Source organism: Ornithorhynchus anatinus, chromosome 1 (genome assembly GCF_004115215.2).
Source record: "Ornithorhynchus anatinus isolate Pmale09 chromosome 1, mOrnAna1.pri.v4, whole genome shotgun sequence".
Taxonomy (NCBI): Eukaryota; Metazoa; Chordata; class Mammalia; order Monotremata; family Ornithorhynchidae; genus Ornithorhynchus; species Ornithorhynchus anatinus.
The window spans coordinates 37,274,981-37,289,049 of NC_041728.1; the positions used below are offsets into that span (position 1 = coordinate 37,274,981).

The 14,069-nt window shown below is 55.2% G+C and overlaps 1 protein-coding gene across 2 annotated transcripts in view; it reads left to right on the plus strand.

Annotated features, from left to right (window-relative positions):
• The window catches only part of DCAF4 (DDB1 and CUL4 associated factor 4), a 28,885-nt gene extending 15,052 nt beyond the window's left edge, over positions 1-13,833 (plus strand). For both annotated transcript variants that reach the window (XM_029069983.1, XM_029069982.2), the window contains exons 9-14: positions 1,392-1,471; positions 5,060-5,155; positions 5,274-5,371; positions 5,838-6,017; positions 6,997-7,111; positions 12,979-13,833. In XM_029069983.1, the coding sequence (XP_028925816.1) occupies positions 1,392-1,471; positions 5,060-5,155; positions 5,274-5,371; positions 5,838-6,017; positions 6,997-7,111; positions 12,979-13,181 (772 nt within the window). In that variant the 3' untranslated portion in view covers positions 13,182-13,833. The remainder of the gene's footprint in view (positions 1-1,391; positions 1,472-5,059; positions 5,156-5,273; positions 5,372-5,837; positions 6,018-6,996; positions 7,112-12,978) is intronic.
• Positions 13,834-14,069: the final 236 nt, after the last annotated feature.

Sequence of the window (14,069 nt, forward strand, 5' to 3'; positions counted from 1 at the left end):
AGGTTGGACACAGTCCCTGTCCCACATGGGGTTCATAGTCTCAATCCCCATCGTACAGATGAGGTCACTGAGAGGCAGTGAAGTGACTTACCCAAGGTCACACAGCAGACAAGTGGCGGAGCCGAGATTAGAACTCATGACCTTCTGGCTTCCAGGCCCGTGTTCTTTCCACTCCGCCTTGCTGCCACCTCACACCCGGAAAAATCCCAGGTGCCCAGCGCAAAAGATTTGGGCTTCAGCCAGCATTCCAGACCCTGGGATGGGTGGAGGGGCGGGGGGATATGGAGGGAGCCGGCTTGGTTGGAAATGAAGCAGAGATCAGGGCTGCGGGCTTAATTGTTCTCAGACAAATACTTATTAATGGTAAATATATTAATAATATCAATAGTACTTCCGTCACTGTCTCCCCCTTTAGACCGTAAGCTCGTCGTGGGCAGGGAACCTGTCTACCAACTCTGTTCCGTCGTCTTCTCCCAATCAGTCAATGGTATTTATTGAGCCCTTACTAGGTGCCGAGGATCTGTTGCCAAATAGTACATTCCAAGCGCTTAGTACAGTGCTCTGCACATAGTAAGCACTCAATAAATACTATTGAACCAATGAGTACTGTACTAATGCTGGGAAGAGTATGATAAACCAGTATAACAAGTGCTTAGCACAGCGTCCGGCACCCAATAGGCACTCAATTAAAGACCGGCGATTGATCGATTGACTCAGGGAGGCATTTATAGAAGTCACTGTGCTGGGCTCCTGCCAGTTTCCTTGGTGAGAGCGCACTGGGAAATTGTCCAAGATCCATCCTCTTGGGGAGACCCCTTCTCCGTCCCCAAAGCCATCACTCAATGGCATGTATTGAGCGCTCACCGCGTGCAAAGCACCACACCGAGCGCTTAGGAGAGTCCAATAGACCAGGGTCGGCAGACATGTTCTCTGCCCACTGCGTACTTAATCAGCGATACGTACCAAGCGCTTACCACATTGCAGAGCACTGTACGGAGCGCTTAGGAGAGTCCGATCGACCAGGGTCGGCAGACACGTCCCCTGCCCACAGAGGCCTCCCAGTGGCCTTTGGTTATTCTGCCGCCCCTGCTGTTCCGTCTCTCCCTCTGCAAACCGAGGAATCTCGGGGACCGTCAAGTAGATCCTCATCCGTGGGCCCGGGAGGATAGCCTGTCATCCGATCGTGTCGACCGAGCGCTTGTATTAGCCTCTCCCAAGTGCTTAGTTCAGGGCTCTGCCCGCAGTCAGCGCTCAACAAATGCGATCGAATGAATGATCGCTCAATACGAACCGCAGATGGATCGACTAGTGGATTGGGCCTCTGGTTTGTTTGCCGGGATGCGCTTTCCGGAAGAAATCCTGTCTCCGTACTCCTTAACGGCTCTCTCCAGCCTCTGCCTCATGGGCATCGCAGAATCCCCAGGCTGTGCCAGCCTGCTGCCAGCTTCCCTGTTCAGCAACTCCAATCCAGGTACGGCGCATCCGGGGGCCAAGGGCACTGGTGACATTATTCATTCAGCCGTATTTATTGAGCCGTGTTTACCGTGTGCGGAGCACTCGACGGAGCACTCGGGAGAGGACAGTACAACCATAAACAGACACATTCCCTGCCCACAACGAGCTAGAGCGGGGAAGTATTCTTTATTCAGGTCCCCGGATCTTGCCCGGGGCTGCCCACAACAGTCAGTAGTATCTGTTGAGTGCTGACTGTGTGCAGAGCGCTGTACTAAGCGCTTGGAAGAGGGCAGTAGAACAATAAACAGACATTCCCTCCCCACAACGAGCTTACAGTCTAGAGGACCCCAGCCAGATCCTCCTTCTGGGCTTGGTTGAGGCCAGAGGCATTAGGGGAGCGGGGAATAGATGCATCGGGGTGAGGAAATATTCTTGTCTTGTCCTCTCCCGAGCGCTTAGGACAGTGCTATGTACACAGCGCTCAATAAAGACGATAGACTGGAAGATGCCACTGGTTTCTGTTGCTGAAATCTCGGGCACGTGAAGGCCAAGGTGGCAGGAATTACTATGATTAGTTGGCCTTGGTCTCAGAGATGAAATGCCTGTGGGCTTTCCATGTTTCTGCTAAATCTGTTGCCCGGATCATTTTCTTAGAAAAACGTTGAGACCGCGTCTCCCCGCTCCTCGAGAACCTCCGGTGGTCGCCCATCCACCTCCGCATCAAACGAAAACTCCTCACCGTCGGCTTTTAAAGACTCAATCGTTTTGCCCCCTCCTACCTCACCTCGCTACTCTCCTACTACGACCCAGCCCCCTCACTTCCTTCCTCTAATCCTAACCTCACCGTGCATCTATCTGGCCCCCGACCTCTCGCCCACATCCCGCCTCCGGCCCGGAATGCCCTCCCTCCTCGTATCCGACAGACAATTGCTCTCCCCTCCTTCAAAACCTTATCAAAGGGCCATCTCCTCCAAGAAGCCTGCCTTGACTAAGCCCTCCTCTCCTCCCACTCCCTTCTGTGTCACCCTGATTTGCTGTCTTCATTCGTGCCTCTCCCAGCTCCATGGCACTTAATTATCTGTAATTTATTTGTTTATATTTATGTCTGTCCCCCCCCCACACTAGCAGCTGATTGTGGGCAGGGAGTGTGTCTGTTTATCGTTATATCGTACTCAAGCTCTTAATATAGTGCTCTGCACACAGTAAACAGTCCAGAAGTACAATTGAATGACAATAATAATAATTCTGGTACTTGTTCAGCACTCACTGTGTTCCGGGAATTGTACTAAGTGCTGGGGTGGATACAAGTAAGTCGATTTGGACGCAGTCCCCGTCCCACGTGGGGCTCACCACCTCAGTCCCCATTTTACAGATGAGGAAGCGGAGGTACAGAGAAGTGAAATGACTTTCCCAAGGTCACCCAGCAGACAAGGGGCGGAGCCGGGATTAAAACCCACAGCCTTCTGACTCCCGGGCCCGGGCTGTATCCACCAGGGCACGCCGCTTCCCAGTGCAAAATCTCCTGCTACAAGTCATGATAAACAGAGAGGGGCATGGCCTTTGGCCAGCTAGGGGACTTCGCGGGGAAGGCAGGGGCTGGGGAGGGGGGGTCTCTCCAGGCACAGTTCTGGAGTAAACAGGTCCGTGACTCGGAGCCGCTCAGGCAAGAGGGAGAAGGATGGTCAGTTTGCCTGCCATCTGGGGTGGACTGAGCTCCGCGGAAACGGTCAGTTGCTTGCAGACTTCCCAGGTCCCAAGCGTCGGGGCGATCAGAGTTCCCAGAGGCGGGGATACCAGGAAGTCAAATTAGGTCTGCCTGGTACCTACCCATTTCCTGTTGGTTTGGGTGATATTTTCGTGGTACTTGTTAAGTGTTTCCTACGTGTCAAATACCATTCTAAGCACTGGGGAAGGTAATAATAATGGCATTTGTTAAGTGCTTACTATGTGCAAAGCACTGTTCTGATACAAGGTGATCAGGTTGTCCCACGTGGGGTTCACAGTCTTAATCCCCATTTTCCAGATGAGGTAACTGAGGCCCAGAGAAGTTCAGTGACTTGCCCAAAGTCACACGGCTGACAAGCGGCGGAGCCGGGATTAGAACCCATGACCTCCGGCTCCCCAGCCCGTGCTCTTTCCACAGAGCCACGCTGCTTTGCTCCTTCTCTGTAAGGTATACGTTGTGCCTCAGTTACCTCATCTGTAAAATGGGGATCAAGGCAGGGAGCTCCATGTGGGACGGGGACCGTGTCCAACATGATTTGCTTGTATCCACCCCAGCGCTTAGTACAGTGCCTGGCACACAGTAGGGACTTACCAAATACCACAATTACTACGCATCAGTTAGGTCGGACACAGTCCCCTGTCCCACGTGGGGCTCCCGGGTTTTGAATAGATGAGGGAACTGAGTCCCAGAGAAGTGAAATAACTTGCCCAGCCTCACACAGCAGACAAGAGGCGGAGCCGGGATTGGAACCCAGGTCCTTCTGACCCCCAGGCCTGTGCTGTATCCACTAGGCTATGCTGCCTCTCATTTTGCATCGTCTCATGGGGCTTACAGTCTAAATAGGGGGTACTATAGGGATCCCCATTTTGCAGCTGAGGAAATTGAGGCCCAGAGAAGTAAAGTGACTTGGCCAAACCGGCAGAGCCGGGATTAGGACCCAAGTCCTTTTCTTTTTTTTAAGTGGCGTTTGTTAAGTGCTTTTTGTGTGCCAGGCACTGTACAAAGCGCTAGGGTAGATCCAAGCTCATGAGGTTGGACGCGATCCCTGTCCCACTTGGGGCTCACAATCCTCACCCCTTTCTTAAAGATGAGGTAAGAGAGGACCAGAGAAGCAGCATGGTGTAACGGATAAAGCCCGGGCCTGGGAGTCAGAAGGTCATGGGTTCTAATCCCGGCTCTGCTGTTGTCTGCTGTGTGACCTCGGGCAAGTCCCTTCAACTCTCTGGGCCTCAGTTACCTCCTCTGGAAAATGGGTATTGAGACTGTGAGGCCCACTTGGGACAGGGACTGTGTCCAACCCGATTTGCTTGTAGTCACCCCAGTGCTCAGGACAGTGCCTGGCACAGGGTAAGTGCTCGACAAATCGTTATTACTAGCTCAAGATCACCCAGCAGACAAGTGGCAGAGCCGAGACTAGAATCCAGGTCCTACTGATGCCCAGGCCCGGGCTCCATCCACTAGACCACACTGTGTTGAGCCCCTTAAGGGAAGCCCACTCCCGGGCTGGGGGAACAATAATAATAATAATAAATGTGGTATTTGTTAAGCGCTTACTGTGTGCCAGGCACTGTACCAAGCGCTGGGGTGGTTGCAAACAAAGGGGTTGGGACGCAGTCCCTATCCCCTGTGCAGCTCGCAGTCTCAATCCCCATTTTACAGATGAGGGAACCGAGGCTTGTACGAGAGGGTGGGAGACTGTGAGCTCATTGTGGGCGGGGGTGGGTCTGTTTGTGGTTATATTGGACTCCCAAGCACCTAGTACAGTGCTCTGCACACCATAAGCACTCAATAAATGGCGTTGAATGAATGAGGGGGTTCCAAGCGGAACAGGCGGCTTCAGCCCAGCTCTCCCCCGCCCCCCTCCCCGCCCCCTGGCAGGAGACCAGCCCGGGATGCTGTGCAGCTTCAAGATTTCCACCGCCTGGTCCTGTGCCTGGTGCCTCAATCCCCAGGCCGCCAACCACTTCAGTACCGGTGAGCCCGGCCCCTCCGCCAGCCCCCGGGCACGTGGAGTTGGGGGGGAGGGGGTGGGAATACCCCCCAGGGGGTGGGGGGCTGCCCCTCACGCCCTCCTTTCCCACCCCTCCCCCAGGCCTCTCCCGCCGGGTCCTCGTGACCAACGCCAATACCGGACACCGGGAGACCTTCAACACCGCCAGCGACGTCCTGGCCCAGCAGTTTGCCATCCAGGTTTGGGGGGGGCGCCGACTGGGTTTCCCGGACTCCGCAGTCCTTTTTTGACTTTTTTTAAAGGAATTTGTAACTGTGATATTTGTTAAGCGCTTATAATATCGCAGGCCCCGCTCTAAGCACTGGGGGAGATCCGAGAGGTTGGACGCGGTCCCCGTCCCACGTGGGGCTCACAGCCTCCGTCCCCGTTTTAGAGACGCAGAGGTGTTAAGTGACGTGCCCAAGGCCACCCAGCAGGCAAGGGACGGAGCCAGGATTAGAACCCATGACCCTCTGACTCCCAGGCCCCTGGTCTTTCCACCAGGCCGCGCTGCTTTTAGCGATGGCGTGAAGGTCGAACCGACAGGGAGGCAGACGCTGAAGTAAATCACAGCCGTGGAGATGTATATAAGGGATGTACCTAAGCGGCCCCGCCGCCCGCCCGGTATCGGTGCCCCCCGGTACCCAGGGTCCCATGTGCCCGCAGGCGCCGGTGCTGTACAACGGGTGCCGCTCCGGGGAGATCTTCGCCATCGACCTACGCCAGCGCGGCCGCCAGCAGAGCCGGGCCTGGAAGGGCTCCCGCCTGCTCCACCAGTCGGCCATCACCGCCATCCGCCTCCTCCACCACGACCGCCACCTCGCCGCCGCGGACATGGCGGGGCAGGTAGGGAGGGGGACCAGCTCCCGGGGCCCCCGCCAACGGCCGGACCCGGGGCTCCGCGGGAAGGGCCGACCGGAAGAGGGGGACCGGACCTTCGTCCTTCCCAGCTGAGCACTTGTCCGGAAAGTCGGTAGGGCAGTCGGTGGTATTTACTGAGCACTTCGGCGGGCAGAGCACCGGACTAAACGCCTGAGGGAGTTCAGTAGAGCCCGATAGTAGACACTTTCCCCGCCCACAACAACCTTACGTCTCGAAGGGGTAAGCAGACGTGAATAGAAAGAAATGAACTTACAGATATGGACCTAATTTATGGGTCCGTCTATTGTTCTGTTGCCCTCTCCCGCTGCTTTGCTCACAGTAAGCGCTCAGTATATACATGGGAGAGGGCGACAGAACCAGACAATAGACACATTCCCTGCCCACAACGAGCTGACGGTTCAGAGGGGAAGGCGGACCTGAATAGAAAGAAACGAAATTACAGATGTGGATGTAATTTCTAGGTCCGTTGATTGTTCTGTTGTCCTCTCCCAAGCGCTTAGTACACTGCTTTGCACCCAGTAAGCATTCAATAAATACCACCAAATGAATAATTTCTCCAGCCTCAGGGGAGGCAAATCGGAGGGAGACAAGTTGTTGGGCAAACTGGGGAGGGGGAGGGAGATATTTCACTCATTCGAATTTATTGAGCACTTCTTGTGTGCAGAGCACTATCCTAAGCGCTTGGAAAGTACATCCAGTGAGATACAGGCACAGAAAGTCCCCCAAAACACTGGGCCCTTAGGGCGGCCCGACTCCCCATCATTGAGGTGTGACAAAACAACCCCCAGACCCCAGAAGTGGTCCCAACAGCCAAGCAGGGAGAGGCTTGAAAACGGACCCCAGGGCCTCAACCCCAGCCCGGCAACTGGCCCCGAGGCCCCCTCGCCTAAGGGACGAGACATCCCCGCTGCAGGGGACCGACCGCGGTGACTTGTCTCCCCAGATCCGCCTCTGGGACCTGAGGAACTCCAGATGCGTGATGGAGTACGAGGGACACAACAACCAGTACGCCCACCTGCCCTTGCACGTGCATGAGGAAGAAGGGCTCCTGCTTGCAGGTAGTGGGGGGGGGCGGGGGGCGGGGAGATGGGGCTCCGGGCACCCCCCGAAACAGGACACCGATCGATCAGTCGTCTCGATCGAGCGCTCACTGCGTGCAGAGCACTGGACCGAGGCGCTCGGGAGAGGACGGTACAACAGAATTAGCAGGCACGTCCCTTGCTCACAACGAGCTTCCATATCAATCAATGAGTGGTAGTTAGCGAGCGCTTACTATGTGCAGAGCCCTGGACTGAGCGCTCGGGAGAGGACAGTTCAGCAGAATTAGCAGTCACGTCCCCTGCCCACAACGATCTTACGGTCAATCAGTGGTTTTTATCGAGCACTCGGACTAAGCGCTGGGGTGGGAGAGGACATTACAACAGAATCAGCAGACACGTTTCCTGCCCACAACAAGCTTAGAGGCCAGAGAGGGAGACAGACGTTACGATGAATAAGTCATTTATAATCTCAGATTTAAAGATACGTACATAAGTGTTAGTGGGGTTGGGGTGGGGCGACTATCAAATGTCCAGAGGTCAAAGGGCGTAGACGACGCAGAAGGGAGAGGGAGCCGGGGAAAGGAGGGCATAATCGGGGAAGGCCTCTTGGAGATGTGACCTTAATATGGTTTTGAAGGTGGGGAGAGAAGTGGTCTATTCATTCATTCATTCAATAGTATTTATTGAGCGCTTACTATGTGCAGAGCACCGTACTAAGCGCTTGGGATGAACAAGTCGGCAACAGATAGAGACGGTCCCTGCCGTTTGACGGGCTTACGGTCCGATCGGGGGAGACGGACAGACGAGAACAATGGCGATAAATAGAGTCGAGGGGAAGAACATCTCGTAAAAACAATGGCAACTAAATAGAATCGAGGCGATGTACAATTCATTAAAAGAATAAATAGGGTAATGGAAATATATACAGTCGAGCGGACGAGTATAGTGCCGTGGGGATGGGAAGGGAGAGGTTGAGGAGGAGAGGGAAAAGGGGAAAAAGAGGGTTTAGCTGCGGAGAGGTAAAGGGGGGGTGGCAGAGGGAGTAGAGGGAGAAGGGGAGCTCGGTCTGGGAAGGCCTCTCGGAGGAGGTGAGTTTTAAGTAGGGTTTTGAAGAGGGGAAGAGAATCAGTTCGGCGGAGGTGAGGAGGGAGGGCGTTCCAGGACCGCAGGAGGACGCGGCCCGGGGGTCGACGGCGGGATGGGCGAGACCGAGGGACGGCGAGGAGGTGGGCGGCGGAGGAGCAGAGCGTGCGGGGTGGGCGGTAGAGAGAGAGAAGGGAGGAGAGGTAGGAAGGGGCAAGGTGACGTAGAACCTCGAAGCCTAGAGTGAGGAGTTTTTGTTTTGAGCGGAGGTCGATAGGCAACCACTGGAGTTGTTTAAGAAGGGGAGTGACACGCCCAGATCGTTTCTGCAGGAAGATGAGCCGGGCAGCGGAGTGAAGAATAGACCGGAGCGGGGCGACAGAGGAGGAAGGGAGGTCAGAGAGAAGGCCGACACGGTAGTCTAGCCGGGATATAACGAGAGCCCGTAGCAGTAAGGTAGCCGTCTGGGTGGAGAGGAAAGGGCGGATCTTGGCGATATTGTAGAGGTGAAACCGGCAGGTCTTGGTAACTGATAGGATGCGTGGGGTGAACGAGAGAGACGAGTCAAGGATGACACCAAGATTGCGGGCCCGAGAGACGGGAAGGACGGTCGTGCCATCCACGGTGATAGAGAAGTCTGGGAGAGGACCGGGTTTGGGAGGGAAGATGAGGAGCTCAGTCTCGCTCATGTTGAGTTTTAGGTGGCGGGCCGACAGCCAGGTGGAGACGTCCCGGAGGCGGGAGGAGATGCGAGCCCGAAGGGAGGGGGAGAGGACGGGGCGGAGATGGAGATCTGCGTGTCATCTGCGTAGAGATGGTAGTCAAAGCCGTGAGAGCGAGTGAGTTCACCGAGGGAGTGAGTGTAAATGGAGAACAGAAGAGGGCCAAGAACTGACCCTTGAGGAACTCCAACAGTTAAAGGACGGGAGGGGGAGGAGGCTCCGGCGAAGGAGACCGAGAATGACCAGCCAGAGAGGTGAGAGGAGAACCGGGAGAGGACAGAGTCCGTGAAGCCAAGGTGAGATAAGGTATGGAGGAGGAGGGGATGGTCGACAGTGTCAAAGGCAGCAGAGAGGTCAAGGAGGATCAGAATGGAGTAGGAGCCATTGGATTTGGCAAGAAGGAGGTCACGGGTGACCTTAGAGAGAGCAGTCTCGGTAGAGTGGAGGGGACGGAAGCCAGATTGGAGGGGGTCTAGGAGAGAATGGGAGTTAAGGAATTCTAAGCATCGATTGTAGACGACTCGTTCTAGGATTTTGGAAAGGAAGGGTAGTAGGGAGATAGGGCGATAACTGGAGGGGGAAGTGGGGTCAAGAGCGGGTTTTTTTAGGATGGGGGAGACGTGGGCATGTTTGAAGGCAGCGGGGAAGGAGCCATGTCTAGTGTATATGGAGTGGGAGGGCGTGGGAAAGGGGTCGGCGGAGAGATAGACGAGATCGGAGCCCGGTGAGTAAGCTGGCCCTAGAGGAGCGGCAGTGTTCCTCATCTTAATGGTTCTTGTGGAGCGCCGACTATGTGCCCAACACTATTTTGAGTGCTGGGGTAGATACAAGGTAATCAGGTCCCTGTCCCACATGGGGCTCACGCTCTTAATCCCCATTTTGCAGGTGAGGTAACTGAGGCTCAGAGAGGTTAAGTGCCCGGCCCAAGGTCACACAGCCAGGGCCAGTTCCACCCCAGGCCTTCTGCCTTTTCAGTCAAAACTGGTTCTGCTTTTAAGGGGTCGGGGGCTTCCCCCCCGCCAACTCACCCTCCCGGCTCAGAAACCCCACAGCAGCTCCCAAACTTAACCAGATCCCTGGCTCAGGAAACCGATCCAGACCCCAACCCTCCCTTCAATCAATACTTATTGGGCGCTTTCTGCGTACAGAGCATTTGGGAGAGTGTAATATCACTTCCCCCTCGGCTTGCCCCGCCACTCCCAGTCTCTCCAGTTAGGGGGTGAGTAGAGAGCCCAGTGGTTAGACCACAGACCTGGGAGTCAGAAGGCCCTGGGTTCTAATCCTGGCTCTGCCGCTTGCCTGCTCTGTGACCTCCCCTGCACTTCTCTGGGCCTCAGTTCCCTCGTCTGGAACACGGGAGTGAAGACCGTGAGCCCCACACGGGACCCGGACCGGATTCGACCTGATTAGCTCGGGTCTACCCCGGCACTTAACTTCAGTGCCTGGCACGTAGTAAGCGCTTAAGTGCCGTAGAAACGGGGCGGGGGGCAAGGAGGGCAGGATCTACTGCATTCCTTCCCATCCTTTCCCCTCAGGGGAGTTTTGTGCTGGTCTGGGGGAGTTTTCTCCTGCCCCAAGCCCAGAGGGTTCAGGGGGTGCTGTGATACCACAGCACTGAGAGGAGAAAGAAGAAAAAAGAAAGAAACATCCAGTAAACCAAAGACGCCTCGGCCACTCGCGACCACCTCCCCGACACACCACAGGCTGGCGGGGGGCGGGAGGCGATCGAAGTTTGATTGTCGCCTGCCTGTCGTGCCTGGGGAGAATAATAATGGGAACCGTGGTATTTGGTAAGCACTTTATTAATCCCGACTCCGCCACTTGTCTGCTGTGTGGCCTTGGGAAAGTCACTTCACTTTCTCTCTGCCTCAGTTCCCTCGTCCGTAAAATGGGGATGGTGGCACAACCTGATGACCGTGTATCTCCCCCAGTGCTTAGAACAGTGCTTGGCACATAGTAAGCGCTTAACAGATACCATCATCATCATTATTATACGCAAGGCACTGTACTAAGCGCCGGGGAGTATACAAGCTTAACCGGGTTGGACGCAGTCCGTGTCCCACATGGGGTTCACCGGGGTTAATCCCCATTTGACAGTTGAGGGAACTGAAGCCCAGAGATGTGAGGTGACTCACCCAAGGTCACAGAGCAGACCGGCGGCAGAGCCGGGATGAGGTTAAAAGCGAACTGTTCCCTCCAGCAGAGCATCCCAGGGACATGGGGTGAGCTAGTGCTTGGCACACAGTAAGCGCTCAATAAATACAATTGAATGAATGAATGAGAAGCAACGGGGAGGCATCCAAGACAGCAAGGATTTCGTTTGCTCGTGTAGCAGCGGAGCGGACGCTGGCGCTGTTCCATTTGCTTTCTCCATCCACACAGCACTCTTGAGGTGTCAGGAATTGCATGTCCTTGCTTTGGGGAGTGTTGCAAGTGCTTAGGACAGTGCTCTGCACTTAGTAAATGCTCAGTAAATACCATTGATTAATGGGGAGAACAAAAGGGGATGACGAGAGGGTGGATGGGGTGTCTTAATAATTATAATTATTATCATTATGGTACTTGTTAAGCGCTTCCTATGTGCCAAGCACTATTCTAAGCACTGGGATAGATACAAGTTAAGCAGGTTCGACACAGTCCCCGTCCCAAATGGGGCCCACACTCTTAATCCCCATTTTACAGATGAGGGAACTGAGGCCCCGAGAAGTGAAGTGACTTGTCCAAGGTCACACAGCAGACAAGTGGCGGAACGGGGATTAGAACCAGGCCCACGCTCTATTACATTACACCTCACTGCCTCTAGACCGTAAACTCTTGTGGGCAGGGGATGTGTCGGTTATATTGCTCTATCATAATGATCGTGGTAGAATTTTCTAAGCGCTTACTATATGCCGAGCACTGTACTAAGCGCTGGCATAGATACAAGAACATCAGGTCCCACGTGGAGCGCCCAGTCTGAGTTAGGAGGGAGAACAGGTCTTGAATCCCCATTTCGCAAGTGAGGGAACTGAGTTCCAGAGAAGGGAAGTGACTGAAGTCTCCCTCCTCCTCAGATTCGAAGCTCGTTGCGGGCAGGGAATGTGTATATGGTTCTACTGCCCTCTCCCAAGCGCTTAGTACAGTGCTGTGCACACCCAGTAAGCACTCAGTAAATACGATTGACTGACTTGCCCAAGGTGACCCTGCGGGGAAGCGATGGAGTTGCCGTTAGAACCCAGTTCCCCGTACTCTCAGACATGTGCTCTTCCCACTAGGCCCAGTGTCCTCTCCCAAGCGCTTAGTACACAGTAAGCGCTCAATAGATGGAGTTGATTTAGGGATTATTGGGGGGACAGTAGGCACTCAATAAATATGAGGAAGCAGCATGGTGTAGTGGATAGAGCACGGGCCTGGGAGTCAGGAGGTCATGGGTTCTCATCCCGGTTCCACCACGTGTCTGCTTTGTGACCCCGGGCGAGTCACTTCACTTCCCTGGGCCTCGGTGACCTCATCTGGAAAATGGGGATTGAGAGTGTGAGCCCCATGTGGGACAGGGACTGTGTGCAACTCGATTTGCTTTTATTCACCCCGGCGCTTAGTACGGGGCCTGGCACACACTAAGCGCTTAACAAATACCGTCAGCGTCAAATACAATTGATTATCGGCGGGGAGAACACAGCGCTCAATAAATGTGATTGATTATCGCGGGGGACAGTAAGTGCTCAATAAATACAGTCGTCTGATTATGGGGTTGGGGAACACAGTAAGCGCTCAATAAATGTGATTGATTGATTATGGGGGGACAGTAAGGACTCAATAAATACAGTTGATTGATCATCGTTGGGGGGAAGCACGGTGAACGTTCAGTAAATACGATCGATTATTGGGGGGATAGCAAGGACTCAATAAATACAGTTGATCGATCATCGGTGGGGGGAAGCACAGTAAGGGCTCAATAAATACGATCGATTGCTTGATTATTGGGGGAGACAGTAAGCCCTCGATAGACAGGATTGACGGATGGATTATTGGCAGGGGCGGGGGGACCTCGGGTCCGAAGCGACCCCTAGTATTGATTAGGTCCGTGTGCTCTCTCCCCAGCGGGCCAGGATTGCTACACGAGGCTCTGGAGCCTCAGAGACGGGCACCTCATCCGGACCATCCCCTCCCCACACCCGGTGGCCAAGGAGGCCATCCCCAGCGTGGTCTTCTCCTCCCGATTAGGGGGGCCCCGGGGAGTCCCCGGCCTGCTCATGGCCGTCCGCCAGGACCTCTACCATTACTCCTACAACTCGGACCTTTAAGGGCCTCCCCGGCAGGAAGGGTGAGGCCCCGGGGAGGCGGGGGGTGGGGGGGACCAGGTTCTGCGAGGGTCCGCCCCCACCCCCTCCCTCAGGCACCCCTCTCGGCGCCCACCCTGGCGTCCGGGAGAGGTCGGAGGGGTCTGAAGGGACCGGGCACCGTGGGAGAAAGCATCCAGACGTGACGTGGACTTCTGTCGTCGATTCCGGCCAGCGGAAGAAATCCCCTCGAGAAAGGGCCCCGTCGGGGCTCTCAGACGATCGTGTCACCGGTGAGCCCCGGGGGTCCCCCTTCCTCCCCGCTTTTTAACGGGAAGCCCTCGGTCCGGAGGGGTCTGGTGGTGACGGGGCGAGGGTCTCAACGGGCCTCAGACCTAAAGTTCTCCGGGCGTTAGACGTTCTTAACAGGTAGCAGCCGGGCCACTCTGACTTAAAAATGTCCCCCGTTTCACCTTCCGAAAGCGTTGGCTGAAGCAGCCCCGAAGAACGGAGAGTAGGAGCGTTTCAGTCGAGGCTGCTGTAGCGTGGCTTTCGCCCAATGCAGTTCAAGCTTAGGTTTTCTGAGGGGGGTTTAACCCGAAGGGGCACCGATTATGAAAGGCCGGGGAAATGGCTTTAGAAGTTCATCGAATAAAGGCATCATTTTAGCCACTGTGAGGAGCGTGACCCTTATTAAGGATTTAGAGTCCAGAACCGAGGGGGTTCTTGAGCACTAGGCCCACGGCAAGCCCAGACCCCACTGGAATCGGCGTACTCGCCCAAGGACACCCAGCGGACGAGGGGTGGAACCCGCATTAGGACCCACGCGGGCCGCTTCTTAGGACGTTCCATTCAACCCTAACGTGGGGGCTGCTCCCGGAGAGAAGCCGAAATTACAAAAAGGGCGTGGAG